Source organism: Mycothermus thermophilus (assembly GCF_041956435.1).
Source record: "Mycothermus thermophilus strain CBS 625.91 unplaced genomic scaffold VTJ04scaffold_3, whole genome shotgun sequence".
NCBI lineage: Eukaryota > Fungi > Ascomycota > Sordariomycetes > Sordariales > Chaetomiaceae > Mycothermus > Mycothermus thermophilus.
Genome location: NW_027191429.1, coordinates 2,665,562 through 2,692,996, shown reverse-complemented (window position 1 = coordinate 2,692,996; position 27,435 = coordinate 2,665,562). Strand labels below are relative to the sequence as shown.

Here is a 27,435-nt window from a genome sequence, read left to right as displayed (position 1 = left end):
ATCTTCTTGCCATTTTTGTGGCACCGAGCGCCTGCACCAACGCAACGTATCATTGGCACTTCGGCCCTACCACAGGCGACCCTGTCGCGTCGCCCTTGACTTATCTCCGACGACCCGGTTGTACATACATACATGCCGTCGCGACGACGATCCCATCACCAACCCCGCATGCTTCGGAGGGAACAACCCCAAGCAGAACCCGGCAAGGACTTGTGGCAACACGGGTAATTTAGGCGCGGCTGAGATCGACATCGTTATTCGTTGTGTTTCCGACGGGTCCGGATGCGCCGGCGAGGTTGCAGATGTTGCTTACGGGGAACATGTTCAAGGACCTCACGTGGCACAAACGCAACCTCAACAACCCCAGACTATCATGGTCCTTACACAGCAGGTGGTTAATGTAAAGAAGGGTACTTGGTTCATTCTTAAGATGAGGGGCCCCATGGGGGACGACGGTTGGGACAGCAGTGGTTGGACCTTCCTCATGGCACATCAACAACAACAACAACACCACCACAATGGCTATCCTAGGCGCAAAGGAAGAACATGTCGACCCTCGCCTGTCAAACATCGCCCAGGCCGATACCATACCATGGTACAAGAAACCAAACCTGCGCTTCCTCTACCTCATCCTCGTCCCCACCGGCCTTGGGGTGGAATGGACCTCGGGCTTCGACTCGTCCATGATGAACAGCCTCCAAGCCGTCAAATCATGGGTTGACTGTACGTCTCTCAACCCTTCCCCCGCCCCCTTAAGTACCGATGTATGTACATACCTAACCAACCCCCCTAGATTTCGACAACCCCACCTCCTCCCGTCTCGGCCTCCTTAGCGCCATGTACTCCCTCGGCGCGCTCATGGCGGTCCCCTTCATCCCGACCGTCAGCCAGTACCTGGGGCGGCGCCGGACCATCCTCGCCGCTAGCCTCGTCATGTGCATGGGCGCGGGCCTGCAGGCAGGCGCGCGCAACAGCGACATGTTCCTCGCCTCGCGCTGGGTGCTCGGGTTCGGCATCCCGTTTGCGATCGTCAACGCCTCGTCGCTGATCGGCGAGCTATCGTACGCGAAAGAGAGAGCGGTCATGACATCGCTGTTTAATGCGAGTTGGTTCGTCGGCGCGATCGTGGCCGCGGGCACGACGTACGGGACGTTCCAGATGCAGTCGACCTGGGCGTGGAGGTTGCCCAGTTTGCTGCAGCTCGTGCCGAGTTTCTGTCAGATTGGGTTTATGTACTGGTGTCCCGAGAGTCCGAGATGGTTGATCTCGCAGGACCGCGCGGAGGAGGCGATGGAGGTGTTGCGCAAGTACCACAGCGAAGGGGTGGACGGGGAGGAGTTTGTCAAGCTGGAGTTTGCGCAGATCCAATCCACCCTGGCGCTGGAGAAGGAGCTGGCAAAGAGTTTCGTCTGGGCAGACGTGGTCCGCGATCCCCCTATGCGCAGGCGGTTCGCCATCGCGGCCGTCATGGGGTTTTTTACCCAGTGGAGCGGCAACGGGTTGTTGAGCTTCTATATGAAGAAGATCCTCGCGCTGGTCAACATTACGGACGACAGGACCGTGCAGAAGGTGATTCTGAGCAATACCTGCTGGGGGCTCATCAACGCCGTACCGATCGCGCTCATCGCACCGCGGTACCCAAGGAGGAAGATGTTTCTGATCTGCACCATCGGCACGGCGGTGGTGTATACGGTCTGGACGATTGCGAGCGCCAGGGCGCAGATCGATAATTCCTCTGCCGCGGCGATCCCGGTGTTGGTGTTTATCTATCTCTACTCTCCGTACGTCACCCCGACTGCTGCCCACTTCACATCCTCTCCTCATTTCCATTCTCTGTGTTACTGACTCCTCATCACGCAGGTTCTACAACATCGGCTGGAACGCCCTCGCCTACACTTACATGGTCGAGATCTTCCCCTACCAGCAGCGCGCCAAGGGCATCGCTGTCGAGCAGCTGACGGTGCGCTTCGCCGTCTTCTTCAACACCTACGTCAACCCCGTCGCCCTCGATTCCATCGGCTGGAAATACTACATTGTGTACTGCGTCTGGATCCTCGTGGAGATCTTGACCGTGTATTTCCTGTTTCCTGAGACGCATAACCGCACCCTCGAGGAGCTGAGCTTCATGTTTGAGGGCAAGGAGGTCCAACAGAGGGTTCAGAGGGATGTGACAAAGGTGTTGGAGGTGGAGTTGGCGGATGTGAACGCGGCGGCGGGCAATAAGGATGGGAAGGGGGCGGAGCAGAGGGCTTGATGAGGTGAGGGGTGCGAGAAGTTGAGGTAGTAGGAGTGACATGTTTCGAGACCGGAATGATGGAGCGGTATCATTCCAAGTGAGCTGACGTTTGTGAGGTACCTATACTACCTCTAGTACGTAGCTCCAATCACTTACGCCAGCAATAGTATGTCCGATGTACACAACTCCCAGCCCTTTCCGATTCCAAGTGCCAGACGCGAATTATACACACCATCACTTTTATACCATCGATAGCTACGTCGGTATATCATCAGTACAGAATACTTTCAAGGTTCCTCCTCCTCATCCACTTCCACATCCACCAGTGGCCAATTAATCCCCTTGTCTGCGGCGCCGATATTGCCCAGGCCAGCACAGCTGAACAGGCCCACGTCATTGTTTTCGACTGCCCGCATGAAGACGAGGTCTACGCATTGTTCTGTTTTGTTTTGGTGTCAATACCATGCCTTTTCTTTGATAAAAATGAAACAATGAGCTCAAAAGGGGGTTGGGAGATGAAAGGGGAACTCACTCCTCTGCGATGCCTCCAACGCGATCCTCCCGTCGTCCATGACAAACCACTTCTGCGATACCGCGTCATCGTCGCACTCCTGGAGGTAGATGGCGCCCATGTCGCGCCAGTTGGCTTTACGAATTAATCATGCATCGGTTAGTCACATATCCTCATCATCATCACTCCCTACAACCTCAACCCCCTGCAGAGGGCCTGGGCCAGGCTTCGTTCGCTAGGGAGGGAAAACTCACCCTGCGGCCCACCATCCATGCACAATGTCGTCCCCGCCAACTGGATCTTGGTCTCGCCGTCCTTGAGATACCAGCTCTGTTCTGCTGTTGCGCTGTCGTTGCGCGTCTTCACGATGGTGGTCGACCCGGCCACGCGCTCCTTGGCCACGATGACAAACTTTGTGTCGACGCTGGATGTGATGAGCACGGTCCGGTAGCCCTCTGGGGCTTCTGCCAGGGATGTTGTGGAGAGGGCGGCGAGAAGGCCCAGGAGGGAGGAGAGGGTGGGCATCTTCATGGTGGTGGTGATGATGGTGGTGCCTGTTGGTTACCTAGATCTAGTTGGGGCCGAGAGGGAAGTCGGGCGAGGTGACCTTGAGGAAAAACAAGCTTTCACCAAGACGGGGCCAAGATCTTGGGGGATGGGAAGGGGAGGAGGGTTAATATGTAGTCGCGGCGTTGTTCGTGATAGTAACACAATCCAAGTACAATTCGTACATAGATCAGCTGCAAGTGTTTTCCATTCGTGGACTTCATTTGCACCCTCGGGCAATCTCAATTTACTCCTCACACTGCCGTCGGCCATGTTCGATATTTCTGTATAACAGTTGTCATGACACACTATCATTGTTGATGAACTTGTGTCATCACGGAAACCGGCAGATGTTTCTTGGCCGCAGGCACGCCGCGATATATTGCCCGCCAGTTCGCCGTGGGATCCGGTTGGCTGACCCCGGATCTGCCTGTTAAGGGGTAAGCACGCGTCGATGCATCAAATCTATAACCTTGAGATTCCCTGTAGTTGTAAGCTCATACAACAAACGGCTTGAGGAGTACCGGGTAAATAGTGGGCGCACTGAGTCAGCAACTCGGTGCTTAGATCTACGATGCGGTCGCCGTGCATGTTGATACATCTTGATCCAGCACAATCACTGACGCATCATGGTATGAGAGACAGGTGGTATCCTGACAGCCAAACGAACAGCTCGTTTCGATATATTCTTCCATGAGTGATTATGTCCCAGTGGTATTCATATCCCATGTTCTACAGCCCGTCTATTATATGTCGATCCTTGCCTTCATAACCCCTTCCAAAACCAAGTTGTTCCACTTTTCCCCTGAGTTCCCGACAGGAACAACAGGAACACGATCTAATGAGAGTGTGATTACGCAATGACAAAAATGAGTGGTATCACCCAATGACCCAAATACGTTCCTCAACAACACCCATCACCAGACAACCCCTGAGACCGCTGCCTCTTAAACGGCGCCATAAATGGTCTCCATCAGGATACCGGTAACACGGTACGGGTCGGCATTGCTCGCAGGCCTGCGGTCCTCGAAATACCCGCAGCCCTTCGCGGCGACCTCTCTTGGGATGCGGACCGAAGCACCACGGTTGGCGACACCACTGCAGAAGTTATCTGGTTAGCCATCATTCTCCTTGACTTCCCACTTAGCCTTCCAGAGGAAATGAGTAAAAGGGAAAATAACGTACTAAGTAAAGGTATCGATCGCGCCCGTCTCGTGGCGGCCGGTCAGGCGCTTCTCATTGTCCTCGCCGTAGACAGCAATGTGCTCGGCGTGGCGGGCCTCGAGCTTCTTGATGGCGGCCTCGATGGCCTTGATGCCGCCCTCCTCGCGCATCTCCTTGGTAGAGAAGTTGCTGTGCAGGCCCGCGCCGTTCCAGTCGCCCGGGATCAGCTTGGGGTGCAGCGACACCTTGACGCCAAAGTCCTCAGCCACGCGGGCAAGGATGTAGCGCGCGATCCAGAGGTCGTCGCCCACTGTTTGAAGAGTTAGTTTGGAGGTTATGATACGGAAAATGGGGAGTCGTCCGGGGAAAACGCACTCTTGATGCCCTCGCACGGGCCAACCTGGAACTCCCACTGCGACTTGCTGACCTCGGCGTTGACGCCCGAGATCTTGACGCCGGCGTAGATGCAGGCGCGCAGGTGCGCCTCGACAATGTCGCGCTGGACGACACGGCCGGCGCCGACGCCGCAGTAGTAGGGGCCTTGGGGAGCGGGGAAGCCCTGGAAACGAAGATGTTAGTTCAGTAACTTTGGAAGTGGTGGATATGACAGTGACCCTGGAAGACGCACATTCTTGGGCCAGCCATAGGGCCTCTCGTCCATGTCCAGGAGGGTGTACTCCTGCTCCAGACCGAACCACGGTTCCGTCTCGGCGTGTGCTTGCATCAGCTTGGCGCACTCATGGCGGTAGTTGTACTTGTTGGGGGTGCCGTCATGGTTCCAGCACTCGCACAGGACGCTGAGGTGTGTCAGTCAGTCATTTCTAGTCCCAATCCCAGTCCCAGTCCCAAATGCTAGGCACGGTGGGGGGATACGCACAGGATGTTGTCCCCTTTCCTGAAGGGATCTGGGTAGACAGCGCAAGGGCGCAGGTAGACGTCTGAGTTCCCGCTCGGGGCCTGGCCGGTAGAGCTGCCATCAAAGTTCCAGATGGGCAGGGTGTCGACGTCCCACTTCTTGCCATCGTCGCGGGCTTCGAGGGTCTGAATGAGAGCCGGTGTTAGACGGTCGCCTATTTCATACTTGTCCCAGGAGATATACTCACGCGAGTCTTGGAGCGTGTGTTGCCCTCGGAGTCGATCCAGACGTATTCGGCAATCACGATACCCTTCTGGTCAAGGGAGGTATACTTCTCCATCTGTATTGGCGGGTGGTGGTTAGCAATGAGGGCTTTGTTTATCATTGTCCGGGAGCTACGGGTTGGGGTTGCTCACAATGTCCGGCCTGGACGCGGCCTTTTCTGATGACGACATGGTTGGTGAATGTGTGTGTGAAAGATGGAATAGAAAAGTGAAAAATATGAAGACAAGCTGTCCCCTAGATCTCGCGACTGAGGACTACGCTCGAACTTGTGATGAGAACCAACAGCAAGGGGTTCGATGAGGCTAAGGCTTTAGACATCGACTGGGGGGAGTATGGGTAGGTAAGATGCGTCAATGGCGATCAGAGGAACTGCGACAGGCACAAGGCATAAGCACGAACTGGACACGGACATGTGGAGGAGGGTCCCGAGGAGATTTTATGACGAACATCTGAGAAGGACCGCGGTACTTTGCGTGGGGCCGAGTGGCGGACTCATGGAGCCCTGTCGCCCGTTCCAGCGGCATCCAGACGCAGAGCCTGTTTGATGGCAGTCGTTCTCTGCGAAAGGGTTCCCTGTTTTCCGGCTTCCTTGTCGGTTCCTGGGCATACAACTCCGACTCACCCCCTATTCCCCCATATTGTGCCCAAGTACCTCAGGTACTCATCCGGCACATCTACTGTGTACTTCCGCCCCAATTGCTCGCCTAGTTACCTTCAATAGTCAATGATGAGGCTTTTCGTCGCCTTCGAATACAACCTTAACCTCAGGGTTTTGTCTTAGTCACTGGATTTCCCTTTCGGTAGAGTGGCAGTTCCGGGCCGGCGGACCCCGAAAGCCACGGGGACCCGGCTCCACGAGCCCACCGACGGATCGCCACGGCCCACACGGTTGAGATCGGTGCTGCATCCCGGTTGTTTCATGCCGGTCCCCCGTTCCTGATTGGACCCGCGCCGTTACCGTTGCGTAACAGATCTCCGGGGTGGTTGCTTGGCTGGCTGAAGACCTTGACATCTGGTGGCAGGTATTTGGACCAGCCGAATCTTTGAACACGAACACGTCTGTGTTTGGAAAACTCAGGGCTACTACGTATTGCTAGAGGTACCTGATGTACACACCTGATGGCTGCATGTGTCCAACGGCGACTTGATCAAACACATCTGCACTCACGGAGCTGGACGCGGGCCCGGTGTTCTTAGTCGCATTCGTCAAGACTTCGCCCGGCTTCACCGCCTTGGTGTCAGTGTTTCCCCGGATTCCAGGCTCAACCTTGGACCTTCGGCCGTGGAGCACGTTCTCCTGCAAATCGTCCGACTGCATCTCTGGATCTTCGGGCAGATGGGCAAGACAACAAACAGCGCAATCGCCGGCTATTGTTTATGCGTTTCACCGCCCTTCCCGACCTCAGCTCAGCGACAAAAGTACGTAAGTCTTCGGCGGCTGATATTCGGGAATGCCGATAAACCCGACCAGCAGCAGGTTCTCAGGTTTTCTAGAGCCGGCTATCATACCCAGGAGGCCAAGCATGGGAATCTCACCACCCCCTATATGTACACAGCAAACAGCGCCGACTGCAACTCTGTGCTTCATCGCCAAACGTCATTTTCATATGCTCCTTTTAGCCTCATGCCGAAACCTACACTACCAGAAAAATTTTGTCCATTAAACCTGGCTTTTCTAAATCAAGGGGTTGGCTTTGTCGGCTGGGTTGGTGTTAAGTAAACAAAACCACCCTGAGCGGGAACAGAGCACGCTCCCGGCCTCCGTCTCGGCTTCTGCCGAATGCAACTCGGGAATGCAACAGAAGCAGCCCCTTCTGTGAACCCGGATGCTTCCATGGGCATTACAGCTTGGAAAGGACGGGAAAGTTCGAGTATCGAAGTCTTCCTTGTCATGATTGAGGCTCTGCTGGGGGTGATGCCAAACGGCATCTGGCATGTAGGCTTGCGATGCGTATCATGCTTCGTTTCTGGTTGCGGACGGGAACGGGGAGGCCTTCAGAATTGTCCTCACTTCATCCTGGTCCCCTCCGATCTCGATTGTCTTGACATTCTATGAGTAACACATGCATCATCTTTCTCCTCAGCTGCGTCCCAATGCCAACCTCGCAGCTGTCAACGCTCCCGTCATTCACCAAAAGAACTTACCCTTCCGACTACCCTCGCTCTTCTGCTCCTCAAACCACCCCTCCCTCATCCTCACCTCGTCCCCGACCAAAACGACATCCTCCACCTCCCTCTCCCTCTCCCACCCAAACACCGCCCTATCCAAAAACTCAATCAGCTCATCAATCCCCTCCGGCGCGTGAAACCAGTGCCCGCCGATCGGAAACTCGCGCCATTCAACTTTCGCCCCGAACCGCTCCAACACCTTGCACAGCTCTCGCCCCCTCTCGACCGGCACCAGCGGATCGTCCGCGCAATGCTGCAACATGACGGGCGTGTTGCGTATCACCTCGTTTTTCTTATTGTCCTCCTCCTCCTCCCCGTCAGGCGCACCATCTGGCTTTAACACCGCCCTCATCGCCCCCAACCCCCTCTCCCCCGCCGACTTCGCAAACGGACATCTCGCACAAAACGCCAAAAACGCGCCCAACCTCTTCCCCTCCCCCTCCTCTTTTGGCACGTCCAAATCCAAATTCAAAAACGTATGCACTCCCGTCGCCCCGCCCATCGAAATCCCCGCCAACAGCACCCTCTCCATCCTCCCATCCAACATCTTCACCTCCCGTTCAACCAACCCCTTCACAAACCCCACCGACTCCCGCAACCCCGGAATCTGCACCTCCTCGCGCTCCTCAAAGTCCCGCGGCGTCCACACGTCAAACCACTGCGTCCAGATCTCGCGGCCGCCCGTGCTCGCGAGCGGCCGGAGGGGCGCCTGCGGGAAGACGAAGCGCATGCTCGGGTAGGCGGTGAAGAGGGTCAGGCCGAGGGTGGAGTACCAGGCGTGACTTTTTTGTGGGAAAGAAAAGGGGGAGTTAGTGGTGGTGTTGGGAAGAACAAGAGGGACGGGAGGGATGGTGGCTTACAGGGAGCGGGTGAACGACTTGATGTTGTCGCCGCGGCCGTGGAGAAAGATCATGGTGTGGGTGTGTTCGTAGCCTGGGGCCGGACCGATGGTGATTTCGGGGCCGAACTTGGCCGGTTCATGGACGGGGACGGAGGAGGAGTCAGCCATTTCGGAGAGATGGTAAGTGGTGAAAGCCAAAGAGAGCGGCAAGCCTTGCGTGCGAGACAATGTGAGGGAAAGGATTCGACTTGAATGAGCGACTCGGTAAGTATTGTACAGGCAGGCGCCCGTCCATCCTTTATTGCTCTGTAGCCTGGATGGAATGGCCCAGGCCAAGGCCTCAGGCGTAGTTGGTTGTCAGATGATGCAACCTTGAAACTAAAAGGGGCACAAGGAGGCCGCAGCTGCAGGTCATCCAGGCATGCCGTGGGACAAAGGAACACGGTCTCCCTGCGGAGTATGCATGTCAGCCTTTCAAAGTGGCGGCAGTAAACATCAAAGGAGTTACAGACCACACAAACCGCCAAGGCATATCCAGACAGGGGGAGGCGGACGGAACTCAGCTCAAGATCAAGCACCAAAAAGGGTATCACAATTCTATTCAACTTAAATGCTGCCCAACCTAAGCAGGGATGAGGAACAAAACACTCAACCCCATGTTCCACCACCACCAACCGCCCTCGGCGCCCTCCTCTGCGCGCTCAACCTCCAATCGTTCCCGTCTGAATACTTGTTATACAACGGCTGGATCCTCTCCGCCTGTTTCCTCTTGCTCAGCCGATCCGACGGGGCAATCTTGAAGAAGGTCGGCGCCGCCTCCACCAGCCACTTGGGCTCGATGCTCGTCGTGAAGTGCATGTACTCCCTCGTCGTCAGAACCAGCGTGTGATAAATCACCCACTCAGCCTGCTTGCCAAACAGCGCCGAGCTGGGATGCAGGTACACCGACGTGCCCTCGGTCAGCGTCTTGTACCCTTCCTGCGGATCCTTCCTCGCCGTGTTGCGGAAGAAGCCCGCGCACAGCGCCTGGCGGATCTTATCGGTGTCCCGCCCGCAGCTGATGATGGGATGCCGGTGGCGCTCCATGATCTTGACGATCTGCTCGCGCACGTCCTTGGCGCGACGCATCGACCGTGCCTGGATAAAATTCTCAAAGCACCAGGCGTTGGAGTAGCCGTTGTTCTTCCATGAATTGTATACGTTGAGCAAAGTGAGGTGGTCGCCCGATGGGTCGTGGAACTTGGCCTTTTTCTGGTCGGCTTGGGCTTGTTTTTCTTTGGGCCGGTAAAAGATCTGCTGGAGGTTGAGCATCGACACGATGGTCACCATCTCGTCCGAGCAGCCCTTCTCGACAGAGGCGATCAGGACCTTGGACAGTGTGGGCTCCATCGGGAAGTCGGCCATCTTCCGGCCCTGGCGCGTCAAGAGGCCCTCGTCATCTAGAGCACCAAGTGCATAGAGCTCTTCGAGGGCTGTGAGCATGGTATTGACCGGCGGTGGCTGGAAAAGTCAGCGAAATCTACGGTCACCAGATGGTGCGGATAGACACTTACATCCATGAAGTCGAACCTCAACAGGTCATTGATGCCCATCGCCTTCAAGATCAAGATGGTTGTCGACAGGTTCTGCCGCTGAATCTCGGGAATCGTCGTCGGCAACATCTCAGACTGGTACGCGGCCTCAGTGTACAAGCGGAAGCATTTTCCTGGCCCTGTACGACCGGCACGACCAGCACGTTGGTTCGCCTGTGCCTGCGAAATGGGCGTAATGACCAGCGAGTCCATGCCGAGCTTCGGGTCGTACGCGTTCTGCTTAACGAACCCAGGGTCCACCACATAGTAGATGTAGTCGATCGTAATGGACGTTTCGGCAATATTGGTAGCCACCACCACCTTGCGACTCCCTGGCGGGGCCGGCTCGAAGATTCTGCTTTGCATCTCGCTAGGGAGTGCAGAGTAGACGGGGAGGATGATGAGCTCGGGAACTCCAGGCCCAAGCGCTTTCATACGCTCGTACAAGATCTCACACGCCGTGTCGATTTCCTCCTGGCCCGTCAGGAACACGAGGATATCACCAGGAGGCTCGCTCAGATGGATTTGCATGACGGTTGTCAAGGCCGCATCCAAGTAATCCGTTTCACTGTATCAAAGGTCAGCACAAATCTTGCAACTGGCTGGAGGAGAAGGTGTACGTACGGTTCGCGAGAGTAGAGAATCTCAACAGGGAATGTCCGACCAGGAATGGTGAAAATAGGGCACTGGTTGAAGTACTCGCTGAACTTGTCGGCATCGAGAGTCGCGCTGGTGACGATGATCTTGAGATCCGGGCGCTTCTTTGCCGTCTTCTTCAGCAGCGCAAAAAGCACATCGGTGGCGATGGTGCGCTCGTGAGCCTCGTCGAGCATAATGACCGAATATCGCTTGAGATCGGGATCGATCAAGATCTCACGTTGTAACCTAACCAAGTCAGTATGTCAAAAATATCACAGCGAGAGAATCGGGAGAACACGTACATGCCGTCCGTCATGTATTTGATCTTGGTAGCCGGGCTAGTGACATCCTCGAAGCGGATGGTGTAGCCAACCTCCTGCCCAAGCTGACATCCCACCTCTTCCGCCACGCGCTTGGCCACCGACACAGCAGCCACACGGCGCGGTTGTGTGCACCCAATCATGCCGTAGTTGGTGAACCCAGCTTCCGCGAGATACTGCGTGAGCTGGGTGGTCTTGCCGGAGCCAGTCTCACCGACAACGATCAGGATCTGGTTGTCCTTGACGGCCTGAATGAGCTGGTCCCGGAAGGCAAACACTGGGAGAGACTCGCGCTGTTCCTTGATGGTCATGTTGGTCCGCCTGCCCAGGGATTGCTGCTCTTTGGCGATGGCCCTCTTCCATTCGGGCACCGCATCCGGCGCGGACTGGGTGGCCTGGGCCTTCTTCCGCAAATCGCTCGCGAATTGGCGCGTTTCCGGATTGGACATGGGGTCCTGCCACTGGGACGACAGATCCACCTTGGCCCTCTCCTGAGCTGCAGCCTCGGCCTCCTGTTGCCGCATCTCCTTCCTTTCTCTCGCCAAGCTGGCACCGGCCATGGCAGCACGGTTGAGAGAGCCGTCAGGAGCCTTGACGACGCGAATCGGCGACAGTTCGAGCGACTGCTTTGTCTGTCCAGCCAAGAATGGTGGCTCCTCGTCGCGGATTTCGATATCAATGTCCTCCTCCAGCTCCATCTGCCCTTCTCCTCTGAGCGTGGCGTTGTAGTCTTCCTCGAGGTCGGGGTAGTCGGAGGCCTTGACGATGCCCGCAGCAATCATCTGCCGAATCTCCCACCTCTCTGGGGACGTCAAGCGCTTCTTCTGGTTGCGTCCCCCAACTGGGACGACATCTCCAGGGGCACCAGCCGGCCCTCCTGGTCCCCGACCCCGACCACCCAGGGCCTCCATGTTTGCACCAGAGCCAAACTGGGGTTGCGGCGCCAGATCCTCTCCGGTTTGCTGGTCCACATCTTTCATCGACAGGCCGATCCTGTTCCCTTCCACCTTGATCACCTTCACCTTGACATCCTGCCCCCTCGAAACAACCTCGGATGGATGTTCAATGCGTCGCCCAAACGCCGAGATATGGACCAATCCGTCCACCTTGCCCTTGATCCCGTGGAGGTTCACAAACGCGCCAAAGTCCTTAATCCCTGTCACGTGGCCGTCGTATATCTTGTACAATACTGGTGTCTCGTCGAGGTCCTCGGGCGGCGGTCTGCGATAGTCGTCGTCATCGTCGTAGTGGCGGCCGTTCCGTCGCCTGCCCCGGCGTGGGGAGCGCGACCTTGATCGTGACCGTGGTGATCTTGACCTCGACCTTGACCTGTATCTATCCTTCCGTCTCCTCCTCTCGTCGTCCCGGTAGCCATCTGGACTGCGACTGCGTTTCCTAGGCCGGTCTTTGTCTCCGTCGGCGACGGCGCGTTTCGGTTCCAAGCTCTCGAGTAGCGCAAAGGTATCATCGATGGCCTCGACCTCCTTATCCGGAATTGCTAATCCCTTAAACAGCTTCGTCTTGTCCTCGGCAGACTTGGCTGGTTTGTCGCCGCCGCTGTTCTGCGTGTCCTTCTGCTTCTTGAACTTTGGGTGCATGGCCTTGACGAGGCGATCAATACTCTCAACCAAGCTGTTGGGAAACTCGGCGCCGACGGCCGCCAGCTTGGCCTTGAAATCGTCGAGGGTGGTGCATTCTAGGCGTTGCGCGATGACGAACTCTGCGACTGTCTTGTCGTTGATGCCGAGATGGTTCTGCAGCTCGGACGTCACCTTGGACACAAGGGACAAGAGCTCGAGCGACTCGAGATCGTCCATAACTATGTGTCCCTGGGATTGTTTGGGTAGTGGGTGGGTTGTGGATAGTGGCCGGATGGCCGTCGGGTAGGTGGAGGTGTGGTCGGAGTTGATGTTCCTTGTGTTTGTGTTTGGCGAGTTTGATGCAGGAACAGAAAACCCACTTGGACTTGCACGCACCGTCGATGTTGCTGCAACAAGGCAAGCTTCCAGGCCAAGCAAATTCTGCCGGTCCAGATTCGCTGACCGCCTTCCAAGTCCAACGAACCAACACAGTGTGTCGTTCGGCTCTCCCCACACCGTTCCGCCGTCAGCCGACAGTGCCAAGACAATCGGGCAAGGGTCGCCCCGAGAGCCGCAGCATTACGCAAGCCGCTGGGACGTCATGGCCCCGCGGTCCAGCTTTCCTGAACCTCGTGACGCGGGACGGGAGCCTCTCGAACCGTCCCTCTCATCACAGGAACGGCATGAGCTGGATCTGACCTTTTCGTAGGGAAACTACCCATCAAAATCTAGTAGTACTATTCAAGCAAACATCTCCTTGACATCCTCATCGACCTGCTTGGCCTCACTCATGAGCGAAACTGTCATCATGTGCTCGACAGACTGTTTCCTCGCTCTGCTAGCCGTGCTGTTCCCGCCGCTCCCAGGTTCGTTCTCTGTCACCCCATATTAATGAAAGAGACATCACTGTGTTTCCTTTCCTTTAGCAACTTGGGTGTTGTCTAGATATCATCCCGAGCAAACACCAAACAGTCGCCTGCTAACACCGGCTCTTCATAGTCTGGGTCAAGCGCGGCATCTGCTCGGCCGACTCCATCATCAATATCCTTCTCTTGATCCTGGGTTACGTACGTCCCTTCTTCCAATCTGGGCGCCATCCACCATCTATCATCCCCGATCCACTAACCCTCTCTCTCCAGATCCCCGGCCTCCTCCACGCCTGGTACATCATCGCCAAATACCCGGACCCGTACGACATCTACCAACCACTCCACGACCACGAACACGGCCACGCCGGCCACGCCGGCCACGCCCACGGGGGCAGCAGGCCCATCTACGTCTTCGTGCCCGGCCACCCCGGCGGTCCGCCCGCGTACCGCCAGCAGCCTGCTCCGCACGGGCCGATGAACTACGGCACCACGAGCGCTCCTGCTCCCTCCTATCCTGCCGCCGGGGCGCCAGCACGGAGCGCTTGTGATCAACACTGTGCCCAGCACCATGCGCCGCAGGAACAGGGCACGACCAGCGCCGCGGGACCGAGCGATGGCGCGGCGCCGCCGAGTTATGCCCAGGTGGTAGCGGGGGATTATAAGGTGCAGACCCGTGATTGAGGGTGAACGGTGTTGTGGTGGCCTCGAGTGAGGTTGCCGCCGTTGCTGAAGGTCTGTCCGGCTCACGGCACGGAGCGTGGCCAATCTTCTGTCTGCCTGAGGGAGGAATGGCATCATAATCTGTTTTGTGATGACAGGCTCGTGTCTGACTGCACAACTGGGACTTGGGATCTACTTTTTGCTTCTCTTTCTGTTTGGCTTTGTCGGTAGGCTTTGCTTTTATTCTCCATACTCTCTATTATGACTGGACTTTTCGGTGTTTTGATGGATGGATGGCGCGTCGGGCATACGGAGATGGATAGGTCGGGTCACGTTTTCGTTTTACTGGAGTTAGCCACGCCTCCTACCATCGGAGTAGGAGCCTACTATAATGGACTGGAAACCAGCGTACTAGTGTTTCTCACTCTATCACACTGATATCGTCGATGAGGCCTCTCTTTAAATTCTCAGCTCTCCGCTGCCTATCTAGCCTCGAGTCCTCTCGGACGTCTTCGCATCGTTCGTAAATCACCTTAACTTTCCCGTCCCTTGAAAGGCAATGCAACGATCTTCAACCTGTCCGCTTCCTTCTCCCAGCGGCAATCCTACTCCCGAGGGCCTTGCACATGCAACCCTCCCACCGCCGACAACCTACTCATCCCCCTCCTCATCCCACTCCGAATCCGCATCATGCACGCTCTTCCCCGGCCGCGGGTTCGGCACCGGCGCCTTGAAATCCAGCATCAGCTCCTGCGGCAAAAACACATAAAAGCTAGGCAAGATCTCCTTGACCTGGCGAATGAACTTGAGGCCCGAGCTGAGCGTGCAGACGCGCAGAGTGAGCTTCATGCCGACGCGCAGCAGGCGCAGGATCTCCTCCTCGAGGATAAACTCCGTGTCGACATCCTCCTCGGCCGGGATGGTGTCCATGCCGCCGGACAGGTCCCATCCGTTGCGGATGATCACCGGGTGCGCGACCATGGTGCCGCAAGGCTGGAACTCGGGAATGCTGCCTGCGAGGTGGTGGTTGACGGCCTTGTACTTGGCGCGGATGGCGTCGGTGGGGAGGCGGATGGCTTTGACCTCGTAGGTGTATTCGGTAGTTTTGGCGACGGTTTGCGCGGCGGGTTGGGCGTGGATTGGGGAGATGATGGAGACAGCTACGGCGAAGGTGAGATTGGCCACCTTAGGGTCGATGAGAGGCTTGCCGTCCTCGGAGATGTTCCCGTTTTCGTCGATGTGGGTGAACAAGACCTCGTCATCGTCCAGGTCAGACTCCTTGATGAAACGGACGCGGAGACAGGTGTTGAAATGTCCCGGGAGCAAGTTAGCTAGCTTGTTGATGAGCGAGGTCTCCTCAACGGCAAGGTCGCAGATCTTCCGGGCCTTTCTGACATCCTCAACGTATTCTGGGCAGACGTCGTGCTGCTCGACGTAGCGCAGAAAGTTTGAGACCACCTCAGCCCCCTTGCGGATCGTCTCCTCGTTCCGGCCACCCATGCGGGACGGGATATGCTCCGATCTATAATGCTGGCTGTTAGTCTTGGGTATCCTTCATTTTCTGCTCCCAGTCCAGATGGGACGCGAGAATTACTCACAGAAAACCTGCAGCAACGCCGGTGAAATCCACACTCCAATGCTCCGGCTCATTGGGATTGAAGTAGCGAGGGTTCGATTGGCCGCCAGCACCACGCTGGATGACAGAGTCAGCTGTCATCTCGCGGACGGTGGTCTTATCGACCTCCTCCAACAAGTCATTCCCAATCTTGTCAGTGCTTTGGAATTGCCTCGGGTTTGCGTCGATGCCTCCCAAGAGTAGATACTCGGTGAAGAGATTGTGCCTCTCGTTGTCCATGCGCCGGCGGGCCCGGTAACGCTGAATGCACTCCTCAATGCGGTCGACGAAGGCTCGGTGGGGAGGGTAGAGAACTTGTCTCTCCTCATTGTACTCGGCGGGAGTGATCGGGGGATCGCAGAAGTACTCTGGTTGGTGTCAGCCCATGAGTATCACCGACGAAGACTCACGGCATTCCCATGAGTTTCAAACGTACCCTCGAAGCCGGTTCCCTTCTTCTTGGTCGGCTTCTTCTTCTTTTTCTTCTTTTTCTCGGGCTGGGGAGCTTTGTCACCATTGACCTGAACTTTCATGCTTTCGACGTCATGAATAAGGCCAGCCGGCTTGCTGTTGAGCAAGGCCTCGGGAGGATCCTCCGTCGGAGTAGTGCTTCGGGGAATGGGAGATTCCATCATTGATTGTTTTGTCGAGTTTCGGTCGTAAATACCAGGGACCTAAGAAATTAAGAAAGATAATATGGCAAAGTGAAACGACCTCTCATGTATGAGTGAAAATGGCAGGGTGGATATAAGCCGAAGGATTTTGAGGGTGGGTGGGAGAAAAGATCCCAGATTTGTTTGTGTTTGCGACCTGGGAGGTTGTTGTAGGATGGAGGAAAGCTGCGCAAACAAAGTGGCCGTCGACCGTTTGATTGAATTGTTTAATTTCACTTTAGGTTTGCAGTTGCGGACTTCAGGTAAGATTCGAAAACGAGGAACATGGAACAAAGACCAAGTACCTAACAATCTAGAGGGAAGGACCACTCTAGAATGTATGGAACCAAGTTCAGGTTTTCTTCCAGTGTCATCTCTCATGCGCAATCACTTGCTTCGACGTTCGTTTGCTCCCACTAATACCTGGTTCCTATCACTAATGACGGATCTTGTACACCGTCTGTAACCCTTGATGGAGCTTAACAACAAGTCTCTTGTTGCTCGGCCTCCTCAGCATAAGCTGGAGTCAACTTCAAACATATTCTCCGTTGCCTCCTAATGATATGTTCCGAGAGAACCCGTTGTTTGATTTACCAGAGCCTTACGCAAACGCATGGGAGGCATTGGGACCCTTCCTGCAAGCGTTCGGGAGACAAATCTCGTTCGATAACCAGAATTTTGAGACAGCGCAAGTAAAAAGTCATCTTGATGCCACGACATCCTACACCGACCATATCACACCGAAAGCACATGTACAAATATACCTATACACAGCCACTACTAGTGTGTCCGTTCATGGCCAACATAATGTAGGACTTGACAAGAGGCAACGTGCCTAATCGTCCTGTCGCCCCTATCAACGTGGACTCGAGACGTGTTGTGCACGCCTTGAACAATTACTATTGTCACCACGTTGGGGTCAACAATCTCTTCGGCGTTGGTGACGCGTAGAGGAACTCGTCCTCACATCCAACAATGCCTCCGCCACCTTGTGCCATCTCCAACACTTACGACAGCTTACCCCCTTACCCCGCGTTTTGATAACGACAATATCGTGGATGTCGCGGTTGCCCAGACTTAATGTGTCCATGGCGTCAACTAGGGACCGGGCTGTGTCCATGTGTTGAGACACACAAGCGATCCGACGATGTCAGGATGGGCTTGGGGCGCTCCAATGAATGGCGCTTGTCGCAAACGGCCTCCGTGGCTGTGAGATGGGACGGACACCAAATCCTGCGGGATCGTTTGCTTCGGACCGCGGCCCCCGGCATGGCATGCCGGTAATCCCGCCTCGTGGCTCATGCGCTGCTGGAGCAAAATTCTCCTGGGACGGTCGGATGCAGCATGCAGGTGATGCAAGCGATGCGGGCGACCATTCAGCCCCCGAGTGTGCCGGCCATGGGCAACAACATTTTTCCTGCAGCTTGAAAAATGCAGTGCTCAAATGAAAAATGAGCTGTGAGTTGCTGAGGCTTGAGGTCCCCTGAGGCCAACGAGCTCAACGAGCTCGGGGACCCCTGCTGCCCAAAACACCCTGCAGGTCCCGCCGTTTGCCCACAGACCAAACGCTGATTGGTCAAAGGCTCTGAGTTTCCTGTCCCAGGCCGCTGGGCAAAGCGCGATCCGCTGGGCCAAGACGCGCTGCGCTGGACACGGCAAGACCCGGCGTTGGAGGTCAAAGGGACGCTGTTCCATGGCGAGACTCCACCAACAAACCCAAGGCGACCAAGACTTTGGGAGGTGCAGCTGCGCCCCGCGGCAATCTGCAAGCCCCACGCCGATCTTATTTCATCCCAGCAAAGGTGGAAGACCAACAACACCAAAGGACCCGAGCCTCGCCAGCGTGGTAGAAATACGCCAGAATTCCCACGCTGACTGAGACACGTCGCTCGTTGATCACAGGGAACTTGGGGGAGAACCAGCTGACGTCCCACCGTCCCAGCGGCAAAGCTGTCATCAGGTACATTGTTGTCCTGCAACCTTGGGGGTACAAATGCGACTGGCGACTGCAACCCAACCCGGTTTCTCGACTCTCTCCCCTGACGTCAATCACTCCCCTTAAACCGGCGCATTTCCTCCCGCGTCCCTTCTTTGCCGTTGAAACACACGCCCGAAACATCTACAAACCTCGTCGAAGGAAAGCGACACACTTCTCAGAGCCACAATGGCCGGCACACGATCACTTCCCACCCACGCCGACCTCCAGCCGTACGGCCATGCCGTGGCAGGACAGTATGTGGATGCCCATGCGATGACATGACATGACGTGACGTGACGTGACGTGACGCAGATGGACGCTGACTCGGTTTGCCGCATTTTCCATAGCGATGGCACGCTTTCCGACCCGGGCGGTGAGCTCTTCGTCAAGCCCTGCGTCCAGCAGGAGATCGAGTTCTACGAAAAGACATTTGCCGAGCATCCCGAGTTCGCGGCGCTGATGCCCATGTTCCTCGGAACCTTGGCGCTTAACGACGCTACCACCGTTGAATCCATCGACGAGCAGCTGCCGGCGGTTTCGGAGCACCTGAGCCACGGCCTGAAGGAGGAGGCTGTTAGGAGAGCCAAGCAGGCCCTGGCCGAGGGGCACACGAACGCCGAAGCCGAGGAAGACCAGCCTGTCAACATCACATGGCAGCCCAACAAGAACCGCAGGCTAAAGACCGACAGGTCAGTCGTCCTCGAGAACACCACATATGGGTTCAAGAAGCCCAACGTTCTTGACGCCAAGCTTGGGCGGAGGCTGTGGGCCGACGACGCGCCGCTCGAGAAGAAGAAGCGCTTCGACGAGATCAGCAGAACCACGACCAACGGAACACACGGGTTCCGCATCGCGGGCATGCGCATATACAAGGGCTCGGACAACCCGGACGAGCTGGACGCCGATGGCTTCAAGGTTTTCGACAAGGACTATGGCCGCTTCGAAGTCAACCCGGACAATATCGTGCAGGCCATGGCGGGGTTCATTTTCAACGAGCGCGCCGGAATTGATAAGGAACTCGGTCGCGCTGTCTCCAAAGCCTTTCTGCGCGATCTTCGCCGCGTCGAGGAGGTGCTATCAAATTCCGAGACACGCATGTATTCGGCCAGCCTGCTGTTCACCTTTGAAGGCGACGGCGAGGCTCTCCGGAAAGCCATCGAGGAGCACAACGCCATTATTGCCAAGGCCGAAAACGGGTCATCTGAAGAGGAGGAGCAAGAGGTGGTAGAAGTGACGCAAATACCCAAGCTGAACGGCGCGACGCAACCGAACGGCGTCGAGGCCAAAGTCCTTAATGGGGCTGTGGCTTCCATTGACGGCCCCATCGAGGGTGACCTCAAGGTGGTCCAGCTCATGGGCGCACCGCCGTCGGACAGCGAGGAAGAAGAAGAGGAGGACGACTTGAGTACCATGCCACGCGTCTACTCGCTCAAGCTGATCGACTTTGCCCACGCAAGCTGGACGCCGGGACAAGGGCCGGATGAAAACAGCTTGCTGGGGGTTCGGAGCCTGATCAAGATTTTTGAGGAGTTGGCAGAATATTGAGGCAAAGGGGGACGGGGGACGAACTGGATGACGCTGAGTTGATCTTGGGTTCTTTTTGGCGTTTTTCTGAGAGCGAGGAGGCAAATGGCTATATGGCTTAAACGGGAGGGGGTTACATGACCATGACTTAGACGTGGCTGCGTAAAAATGGTCTGGGAAGACTACAGGGAGGTGTCAAGAGCGTGCATTGCATGGATGTATTTCACAATACCCCTTGAGTTCCAGGTTTTATCGAAGATTTTCACATTGGATCCGCTGTTGTCTTGAAGTGTCCGCCATCGTGCATACTATGTCCTATGACGGGTGTCCCAGGAAATGCCAGATGGGATCGGCGATTACCGAGTCCAGGTATGTGGCAACAGATGCAAAATGACCAGTACAATGTCGGGGTGCTCAGGGAACTTTTTGTTTAACATTATTGACGTTTCTCCGGTCAATGATGTCAGGACCTGGGCAGATCAGATGGACGGGAGCCATCAAGGTTCTGATGGGTATACAGTGCAGGATACAGTGGGGATACACAATCCAAGCTCTCTGTGCGTTGCCTGCCGCAACAACAGCAGCTTCATCAGCTCCAAACTCCAAGCTTCAACCTCAACACCGACCTCCATTCCCACACCACCTATTTTTCTTCCCACGCCTCTCCAAACCCCGAATGAGGTAGCCAAAATGTCAATTCCAGGCCTAGGCCAGATTGCGCCTCCGGTAAGCTCTGCCATCCCTCTCAATGCCCAACAAACCAACACACAACCATCCTAACCACTGATTTTCATTTCCTTCCGCAGCAGCAACCCTCCACCACCTCTACAACCCGCACCATCACCCTCCGTCCCTTCTGGGAATACCGCTTCGAAGTCTCCCGACGAACTGGACCGCTCGGATCCAGCATCCCCAGCAGCAGCACCACCACCACCACTACCGCCTCGGCCGGAGGACCGGGAACCTCGTCAGGAAGCACCACCGTCCGCCTCACCACCGGAAAAGCCGACCTCGACGGTACCGAGCTCGCGCTCAACCACACATACACCTTCGCGCGGGGCGCACGCGCGCGCATCGTCAGCTACACGGGCGCCACGCTCGAGGTCGCCGGGGAACTGGCCAGCGAAAAGGTCGCGCAGTATGCCCGGCCCGAGGAGAGCGCGCAGTTGCAGGTGGTGAATTTACATTTTGCGCTTCAAGAGGCGCGCAAAAAAGCGCGAGCCGCCGCTGGGGTTGGTAATGCGGGGATACAACAACAACAACAACAGCAGTTGGGGCCGAGAGTGCTGGTCTGCGGCGCGGCCGACACGGGCAAAACCACCATTGTCCGGACGCTGACGGGCCTCGCGACGCGCGCGGGCGGGCAGCCTCTGGCGGTGAGTCTCGACCCGCGCGAGGGCATGCTGGCGCTGCCGGGGACGCTGGCGGCGGCGGTGTTTGGGACGGTGATGGACGTGGAGGATCCGGCGGGCGGGTTTGGCGTGCGCGGCACGCCGAGCAGCGGGCCTAGTTTGGTCCCTGTGAAGCTGCCGGTGGTGTATTATTTTGGCAGGGAGAAGGTGGAGGAGGACGAGGGGTTTTGGAAGGTGCTGGTGGGCAAGCTCGGCGGGGTTTGCAGAGCGAAATTGGAGGCGGATGGGGAGGTGGCGGCGACGGGGGTGATTGTCGACACGCCGCCCGCGAGCGAGGCAAAGGGGGATGTGGAGATGTTGAGGTTGGCGATTCGGGAATTTGGGGTGAACGTGGTGGTGGTGGTTGGTTCGCCTGGGGTGTATGAGGCGTTGAAGAAGGCGTGGGGGAATCACAGGACGTTGTACGGGGAGGAGGTGAGGTTTTTTCAGGTGGATCAGTCGGACGGGGTGGTGCCGAGGGAGTATGAGTTCACCAAGTTTACGAGGGAGGCGGCCATCAAGGAGTACTTTTTCGGGGATGCAAAGAGGACGTTGAGTCCGTACACGCAGTCGGTTGGGTTTGATGACTTGGTCATCTTCAAGACACCCGACGGTAAGTCTTTTGCTCCTCCTACTCAGGGTTCATATTATGATGCGAATAGTAGCTAACTCCTCTCCTTGCAACAGACTACTACGAGGACTACGACAACCGGCCGCCCGGCCTGGAGAGGGCCGAGATCACAGCCGAAATGTCGCACTGGACGTTGGCAGTCATGAATGCCTCGATCAACGACCCGCCCGAGACGATCCGGCAGGCGCCCGTGATGGGGTTCGTGGCGGTGGCTGATGTGGATGAGGACCGACGGCGGCTCAAGGTGCTCTCGCCGGTCAGCGGGAGGCTGGGGAATCGGCCATTTGTGTGGGCCCGCTGGCCAGAACCTTACATCAACTTGCTCGGGTAATAAGAAAGCATGGTTGGGAGGAGGGAGACAGGAACAGGGCAGCATGGGACGAGAGATGGCATGGTTGTGTGTAATTCTGAATTCAAGGCAGGCGTTGGCATTTCTCGGTGCCTTGGTCGGCTGGGGCTGTGTGCTGTACGGATACCTCAAACCCTCACGAGTTCTATGGTTTGTTTTGAGCAAACGGGCATAAGACTTGAGCCTTACGAACGTTGCCTCGTGATGGATGGCGTGCATTTTAGGGTAGGAGAGATCGGTAACGTGATTCGCAGGCTCCTAGATCGTGGTCTCTCACCGACATTCTTGCGATAGTGAGCCTAACGTCGCAAGTCGCAGCAAACTGGTGCGGGGTGATGTCTGGTCTGCCACGTCAAGGTTGGCGGGATGTGTAGTATTTTTCCTTTCGGTCTGTTTTTGATGCCTTGTCCACCGCCTTCTTGGTGTTGTGTAAAAACGGGGTGGGATACCTACAGAGAGCTGAAGGACGTTAAGTGCCGCAGTGGCTGACCGTTGGACAACGCCACAAAACGCTAGGGTTTGTTTGTCGTTTTGCCTCCGGAACAACAAACATACGGACGGCAAGGGTGATACTGACTCAGTTCCCGGTCGCCAGCTCAGTTTGGATCCAATGTCGATCATGGACATCCCAGGTTGACAGGCTGGCCCAATCGGCAATTATGTGCTGTATAAGTATACGAGTAAGTAGTAGCAAGATGATCGACGCGGAGTTGGCTCCGCGAAATGGAGCAAATAATTTTGTTGGGCATCGGTTGATCGAACTGCGATCACAACAGATGGGATGGCGGGAGTTGGCCAATGTCATTGGGGAGCCTCGAACGGTGGGAGAGAACTGAGACACCGAGACACTGAGACACTGAGACATGGGTTGCCCGGGAATTTGGGACGGTGTAAGGCAAGTGGCAGGAGGCGGAAGGCACATCTGGGAACTCATGTGATGTCTCAGAGCGAGTGCTGTGTGGACTTATTTGGCAATTGCCACTAATACTGAGTGCATTCACAAGGGATGAGGAAGCAACATCACAGTCTCATCCAATGTGATAGCCCAAGTCCTATGTGGTTTCAGTCGTTTCTAATTTTCCATCACTTTTTCGAGACAGCCCTTCAATCATCACACAAACCCCTTGGCCAGAATCACACACAAAAGAAACTCAAAATTTTCCCCAAGCTCCTGATAGTCAGTGTGTCACCGACACTTGCGGCTCCAGTCGCCCGCAGCATCTCGTCACGCCCCTCACAGCAACCCCCATCCGCCCGACATGGCTGGCTTCATGCACCTTAACCCAACCGGCCCCGGCATCATCTCTTTGTACCCTACCCGATGCTTCCGACTTTTTTTGCTCTCGTTTGCTCTCATTTCCGCATTGTTCCGGCCAGCAATCACCGAGGGAATTACCTCGAAAATTTTTGTCTCCAGTGCGCCCTCTGAATCTCGCAATCCAAAGTCAGATCTTGCAGCCAACCACCTCGCCAAATACAGCGACGTTTGCAGCCGCGCAGCAGGGCTAGCTCAGTGAGATGAGCCGCTGCGGACAGCAGGATCTAGATAACTATCTATCTCCGCTTCCGACACCGCAATGCAGCCGATGCAACATCTCGGGCACTCAGTACGAGTCGCTGCCAACGCCGCCTTTCCCCAGCCCGGCCAGGTCCAGCCCAATCCAGCCCGGTACGGGTCCAGGCCGGTCCAGTGACCCAGTGACCCAGTTATTGGGTGGGTAGACGTTCGAACTGCTGCGGGTGATGGTGACCGCCGGTTACCCTCTGGTATGACGTGGATCGACAGTCTTCCAAATCCCGATCCCCAATCCCCATCACCTGCTGCAGCTGCCGCCTCCGCCGCCTCCCCCACCGCTGACGGCTGATTGACATGGGGCAAGGTCTCTGCCACCAAGTATCTGCGAGTGCCGCACACCCGCGCTTGCGCCTGCAACTGGTGCAAGTATGCGGTCTCTGATGCGGCCAATCCGCGCCTGGCTCTGAGCCAGCCTCAACCGATTGCATGGCGATCATGGTCAACCTACCTACAAACGGTGGGTTGGCGGTCCGGCTCTTGGTCCCAGCCGGCGGTTTGCCTCCCGCGCTTGTCCGTGGAGGAGATATGCGGCTTACCCGATCAACCGACCCCAGACCTCCATGTTGTGCAGCACCTTCAGACCGATCAGGGCTGGTTGGCCAGCAGTGCCTTGGTTTGCCTTAACATGTTCCTGTGGTCCCGGCCTTTATTTTTTTCCTACTTGACTGTGTTATACCACAAAGTCACTTTCCCTCTCCGTCATCGTCGTCATGTTGAGGTTACCATCCTTGGGGTAGTCAAGCCTCCAGATATCTACGACCTACATCCACATCTCTCTATTTCTGAGCTGTTGACAGTAAACATACCTACCTTGCACCCACTGCCTCTGTGTTTCCAACTTTGGCAAGCCATCCTAGGTGCACCAGCAACCTCAACACCTCGGCTCAGCATTTCACACCAACTCCCAACTCGCTCCAATGACATACTGGCAACCCGACAACCTCGCCGTCTGAAGCGTCATTGCCGTCATGCACCGGTGTTTGGGAGATCCTGACCTCCTTGGCACAACTAGCTAGCGCTGGCAGGAATCTACCTCCTCATACCCGAGCAACACTCAGCCCGCTCTCCTATGAGTCCCACGGGGATATTGGCTCTTGCGGCGAGGTCCGCCCTGGCGGCTCCGTCGTCATTCGACCACAAGACACACACAGTCAGCACTGAGATTTTCAATCGGCTCGACACGCTGCATATCGTCCGCGAGCTACTCATCGCCGGGCTCACAGTCTCAACACTCAGCTTGTTAATGACCTCCTTTACCTTGTACTGGTTCATTCGGATACGAAGGACCTTCCGGCAGGAGTATGTCATGCCCTCCCTTGTGACATTCACCTTGGTTGCGAACTAACACGGAATGTCTAGATTAATATGGCTTCTTATTCAGAGTGACTTTCTCAAGTCTCTTGTCTTCGTCATCTTCCCCATCATCAGCTTCACGAGGGGAGCCATCCCGACGCGGTCAGCGTACTGCCAGGTTTCTGGCTTCCTCCTTGCCATGGGCATGCAGTCATCGGACATCGCGGTTTTCTGCATCGCCTTGCATTCGCTCATGTACATCCTCCGGCCACGGTCAGGCTTGTATCCGTACCGGCATATCGCCTACCTCGTCTACTACCTGCTGCCCGTGACGACGGCGTCTCTCAGCTTCATCAACGGTCATGGCTACGAGAATCTTGGTGGTTACTGCTACTATCGCACCGACCAACGCTGGTCCCGTCTGGCCCTCAGCTGGGGCCCTCGCTACTTCGTCTGCATCAGTGTGATTTGCATGTACACATTCATCTACATCTACGTCCGCTGGGGCATGGGCGAGTTTGGCCGCGAGCGCGCCGAGGCTCTCAACGCCAATTCACCACCAGGCACTCGCAAACACAGCGGGTTCCGCTCCGCCTCCATGCCCCGCTTGTCGTACCACGGGTTAATTCCCTCGACGTCGTGCTCACGGCGTACGTCGTTGGACACCATGCCCGCTCCGAAACAACAGAGGCAACCGGGAAACCTGCCTTCCACAAATGCAGAGTCAGAGCCGACGCCAGTTGCAGGTGCGGTCAACTTTGGAAACTGGTTAGGGTTTGCTTCGGTGCAAAGACTCAAGGACACACTAGGAGGAGGACCGGCTCGCGGATCCGTTGATTCTTCTCGTGACCCCGCCGCCCCTCCATCCCCGGCCCCTATGCCCCTTTTAGTACAGCCGGCAGCTGCCCATCTGCCTCAACCGCGCGTCCCATCACCGGAAACTCCATCTCCGGATCCCACTCCCGAATCTGGGGCCCTGTCGAGCGGGCGTTGCGTTTCGTTTCAACTTGCGCAGTCTTCCGTCGAGGATGCAACCGAGCCAGGCCGCCCTCGTTTCCTTTCCCTCCCAGGCACATTGACAGCGCCAACGCCAGCCCAAAGGCCCTCACCCAGTCCACCTAACGGCGACGCCCCCTTAACCACTGCTACCACATCCACCAGCGTCGACCCCAGCAATTTTGACCTCTACTTCAACTTCACCAGCGACGAGGACCAGGACCCGGACCAACCCCGGCACAAGGCGCAACGTCAACTCCGCTCGCTCTTCATCTACCCTCTCGTGTACATTCTCATCTGGATCTTCCCGTTTGTGGCGCACATCCTGCGGTACGACGACGTCTCGCAGCACGAGAACCACGGCACGCCGACCTACCCGTACTACGATGACATTTACAAGACGGCGCAGCCGTACTTTGTGCGCGTCCCGCGCTGGCTGCTGGTACTCGGCCTGGTGACGTTCGGCATCCAGGGCGCCGTGGACTCGGCGGTGTTTTTGTGGCGCGAGACGCCCTGGAAGCACGCCGAGGATAGGGGCGTGCTGGAGGGCCTCCGGAAGCGCTGGTCGTGGCGGTGGAAGAGGTTTGTGTCGCTGGCGAAGCTGATCGGGGTGGCCCTGCGGATTCCGGGCGTGCGGGCAGACGACCCGTCGTTGGGCAGCTGGTGGCGCGGGAGGACGAGGGAGGAGGTGCTGGCGGATCGGAAGCTGGCGAGGGAGCGAAGGGCGGCGGAGGAGGCGGCGGAGAGGGAGAGGGAACGGCAGAGGGAGAGGGAGAGGGAGGAGAGGAGGAGGAGACAGGAGGAGAGAGAGAGGGAGAGGATGGATGCGGAGGCGGCGGAGGCGAGGGTGGATGCAGAGGCGGCGGAGGCGGCTGAGGCGAGGACGGGCTCCGGCTCGGTGAAGGGGAGGAGGGAGTGGTGGGATAGTTACGAGGATGAGGAGGTGGGGGTTGGAGGTGGTGGTGGTGGTAGTGGTAATAGGAGAAGGTAAGGGTCGGGGGGAGGGCGGTTCTTGGGGTTTGGGATTTTGGACATTTGCCTGGGCGGTATTTGTGTTTGGTTCATTGGCTTTGTTTTTTGGTGATGCCCGCCATTTGATACCCCTCATCAGCATCGGCATTACGATAGCAATTTTGTTTGGAGAGTATATCACTGCATGGTGGCGTTTGGGAGGCACAGGTT

General features: G+C 56.6%; 11 protein-coding genes across 11 annotated transcripts; 5 read left to right on the top strand and 6 right to left on the bottom strand.

The window, feature by feature from the left end:
• Positions 1-518: 518 nt before the first annotated feature.
• VTJ04DRAFT_5111 (uncharacterized protein) lies at positions 519-2,254 on the top strand (the record flags this gene model as incomplete). The annotated part of the gene is made up of 3 exons (XM_069363192.1): positions 519-723; positions 794-1,781; positions 1,861-2,254. The coding sequence occupies 3 exons, from the start codon at positions 519-521 to the stop codon at positions 2,252-2,254; spliced, it is 1,587 nt and encodes a 528-aa protein (XP_069220062.1).
• A 269-nt stretch (positions 2,255-2,523) lies between these two features.
• VTJ04DRAFT_5110 (uncharacterized protein) lies at positions 2,524-3,278 on the bottom strand (the record flags this gene model as incomplete). Its single annotated transcript, XM_069363191.1, has 3 exons — positions 2,524-2,675; positions 2,769-2,882; positions 3,002-3,278. 3 exons carry the CDS (start codon positions 3,276-3,278, stop codon positions 2,524-2,526), a joined length of 543 nt encoding a protein of 180 aa, XP_069220061.1.
• Positions 3,279-4,240: 962 nt separating this feature from the next.
• Positions 4,241-5,768, bottom strand: VTJ04DRAFT_5109 (uncharacterized protein; the record flags this gene model as incomplete). The annotated part of the gene is made up of 7 exons (XM_069363189.1): positions 4,241-4,391; positions 4,479-4,767; positions 4,833-5,016; positions 5,086-5,254; positions 5,335-5,498; positions 5,561-5,653; positions 5,730-5,768. 7 exons carry the CDS (start codon positions 5,766-5,768, stop codon positions 4,241-4,243), a joined length of 1,089 nt encoding a protein of 362 aa, XP_069220060.1.
• Positions 5,769-7,726: 1,958 nt separating this feature from the next.
• VTJ04DRAFT_5108 (uncharacterized protein) lies at positions 7,727-8,776 on the bottom strand (the record flags this gene model as incomplete). The annotated part of the gene is made up of 2 exons (XM_069363188.1): positions 7,727-8,549; positions 8,628-8,776. The coding sequence occupies 2 exons, from the start codon at positions 8,774-8,776 to the stop codon at positions 7,727-7,729; spliced, it is 972 nt and encodes a 323-aa protein (XP_069220059.1).
• A 480-nt stretch (positions 8,777-9,256) lies between these two features.
• VTJ04DRAFT_5107 (uncharacterized protein) lies at positions 9,257-12,955 on the bottom strand (the record flags this gene model as incomplete). Its single annotated transcript, XM_069363187.1, has 4 exons — positions 9,257-10,108; positions 10,162-10,747; positions 10,804-11,064; positions 11,121-12,955. 4 exons carry the CDS (start codon positions 12,953-12,955, stop codon positions 9,257-9,259), a joined length of 3,534 nt encoding a protein of 1,177 aa, XP_069220058.1.
• A 571-nt stretch (positions 12,956-13,526) lies between these two features.
• On the top strand, positions 13,527-14,268 carry VTJ04DRAFT_5106 (uncharacterized protein; the record flags this gene model as incomplete). Its single annotated transcript, XM_069363186.1, has 3 exons — positions 13,527-13,584; positions 13,718-13,785; positions 13,858-14,268. 3 exons carry the CDS (start codon positions 13,527-13,529, stop codon positions 14,266-14,268), a joined length of 537 nt encoding a protein of 178 aa, XP_069220057.1.
• A 630-nt stretch (positions 14,269-14,898) lies between these two features.
• Positions 14,899-16,494, bottom strand: VTJ04DRAFT_5105 (uncharacterized protein; the record flags this gene model as incomplete). The annotated part of the gene is made up of 3 exons (XM_069363185.1): positions 14,899-15,769; positions 15,846-16,230; positions 16,299-16,494. The coding sequence occupies 3 exons, from the start codon at positions 16,492-16,494 to the stop codon at positions 14,899-14,901; spliced, it is 1,452 nt and encodes a 483-aa protein (XP_069220056.1).
• A 1,804-nt stretch (positions 16,495-18,298) lies between these two features.
• VTJ04DRAFT_5104 (uncharacterized protein) lies at positions 18,299-18,634 on the bottom strand (the record flags this gene model as incomplete). The annotated part of the gene is made up of 1 exon (XM_069363184.1): positions 18,299-18,634. One exon carries the CDS (start codon positions 18,632-18,634, stop codon positions 18,299-18,301), a length of 336 nt encoding a protein of 111 aa, XP_069220055.1.
• A 45-nt stretch (positions 18,635-18,679) lies between these two features.
• Positions 18,680-20,038, top strand: VTJ04DRAFT_5103 (uncharacterized protein; the record flags this gene model as incomplete). The annotated part of the gene is made up of 2 exons (XM_069363183.1): positions 18,680-18,747; positions 18,841-20,038. The coding sequence occupies 2 exons, from the start codon at positions 18,680-18,682 to the stop codon at positions 20,036-20,038; spliced, it is 1,266 nt and encodes a 421-aa protein (XP_069220054.1).
• A 669-nt stretch (positions 20,039-20,707) lies between these two features.
• VTJ04DRAFT_5102 (uncharacterized protein) lies at positions 20,708-22,370 on the top strand (the record flags this gene model as incomplete). The annotated part of the gene is made up of 3 exons (XM_069363182.1): positions 20,708-20,743; positions 20,827-22,021; positions 22,096-22,370. The coding sequence occupies 3 exons, from the start codon at positions 20,708-20,710 to the stop codon at positions 22,368-22,370; spliced, it is 1,506 nt and encodes a 501-aa protein (XP_069220053.1).
• A 2,663-nt stretch (positions 22,371-25,033) lies between these two features.
• Positions 25,034-27,244, top strand: VTJ04DRAFT_5101 (uncharacterized protein; the record flags this gene model as incomplete). The annotated part of the gene is made up of 2 exons (XM_069363181.1): positions 25,034-25,263; positions 25,324-27,244. The coding sequence occupies 2 exons, from the start codon at positions 25,034-25,036 to the stop codon at positions 27,242-27,244; spliced, it is 2,151 nt and encodes a 716-aa protein (XP_069220052.1).
• Positions 27,245-27,435: the final 191 nt, after the last annotated feature.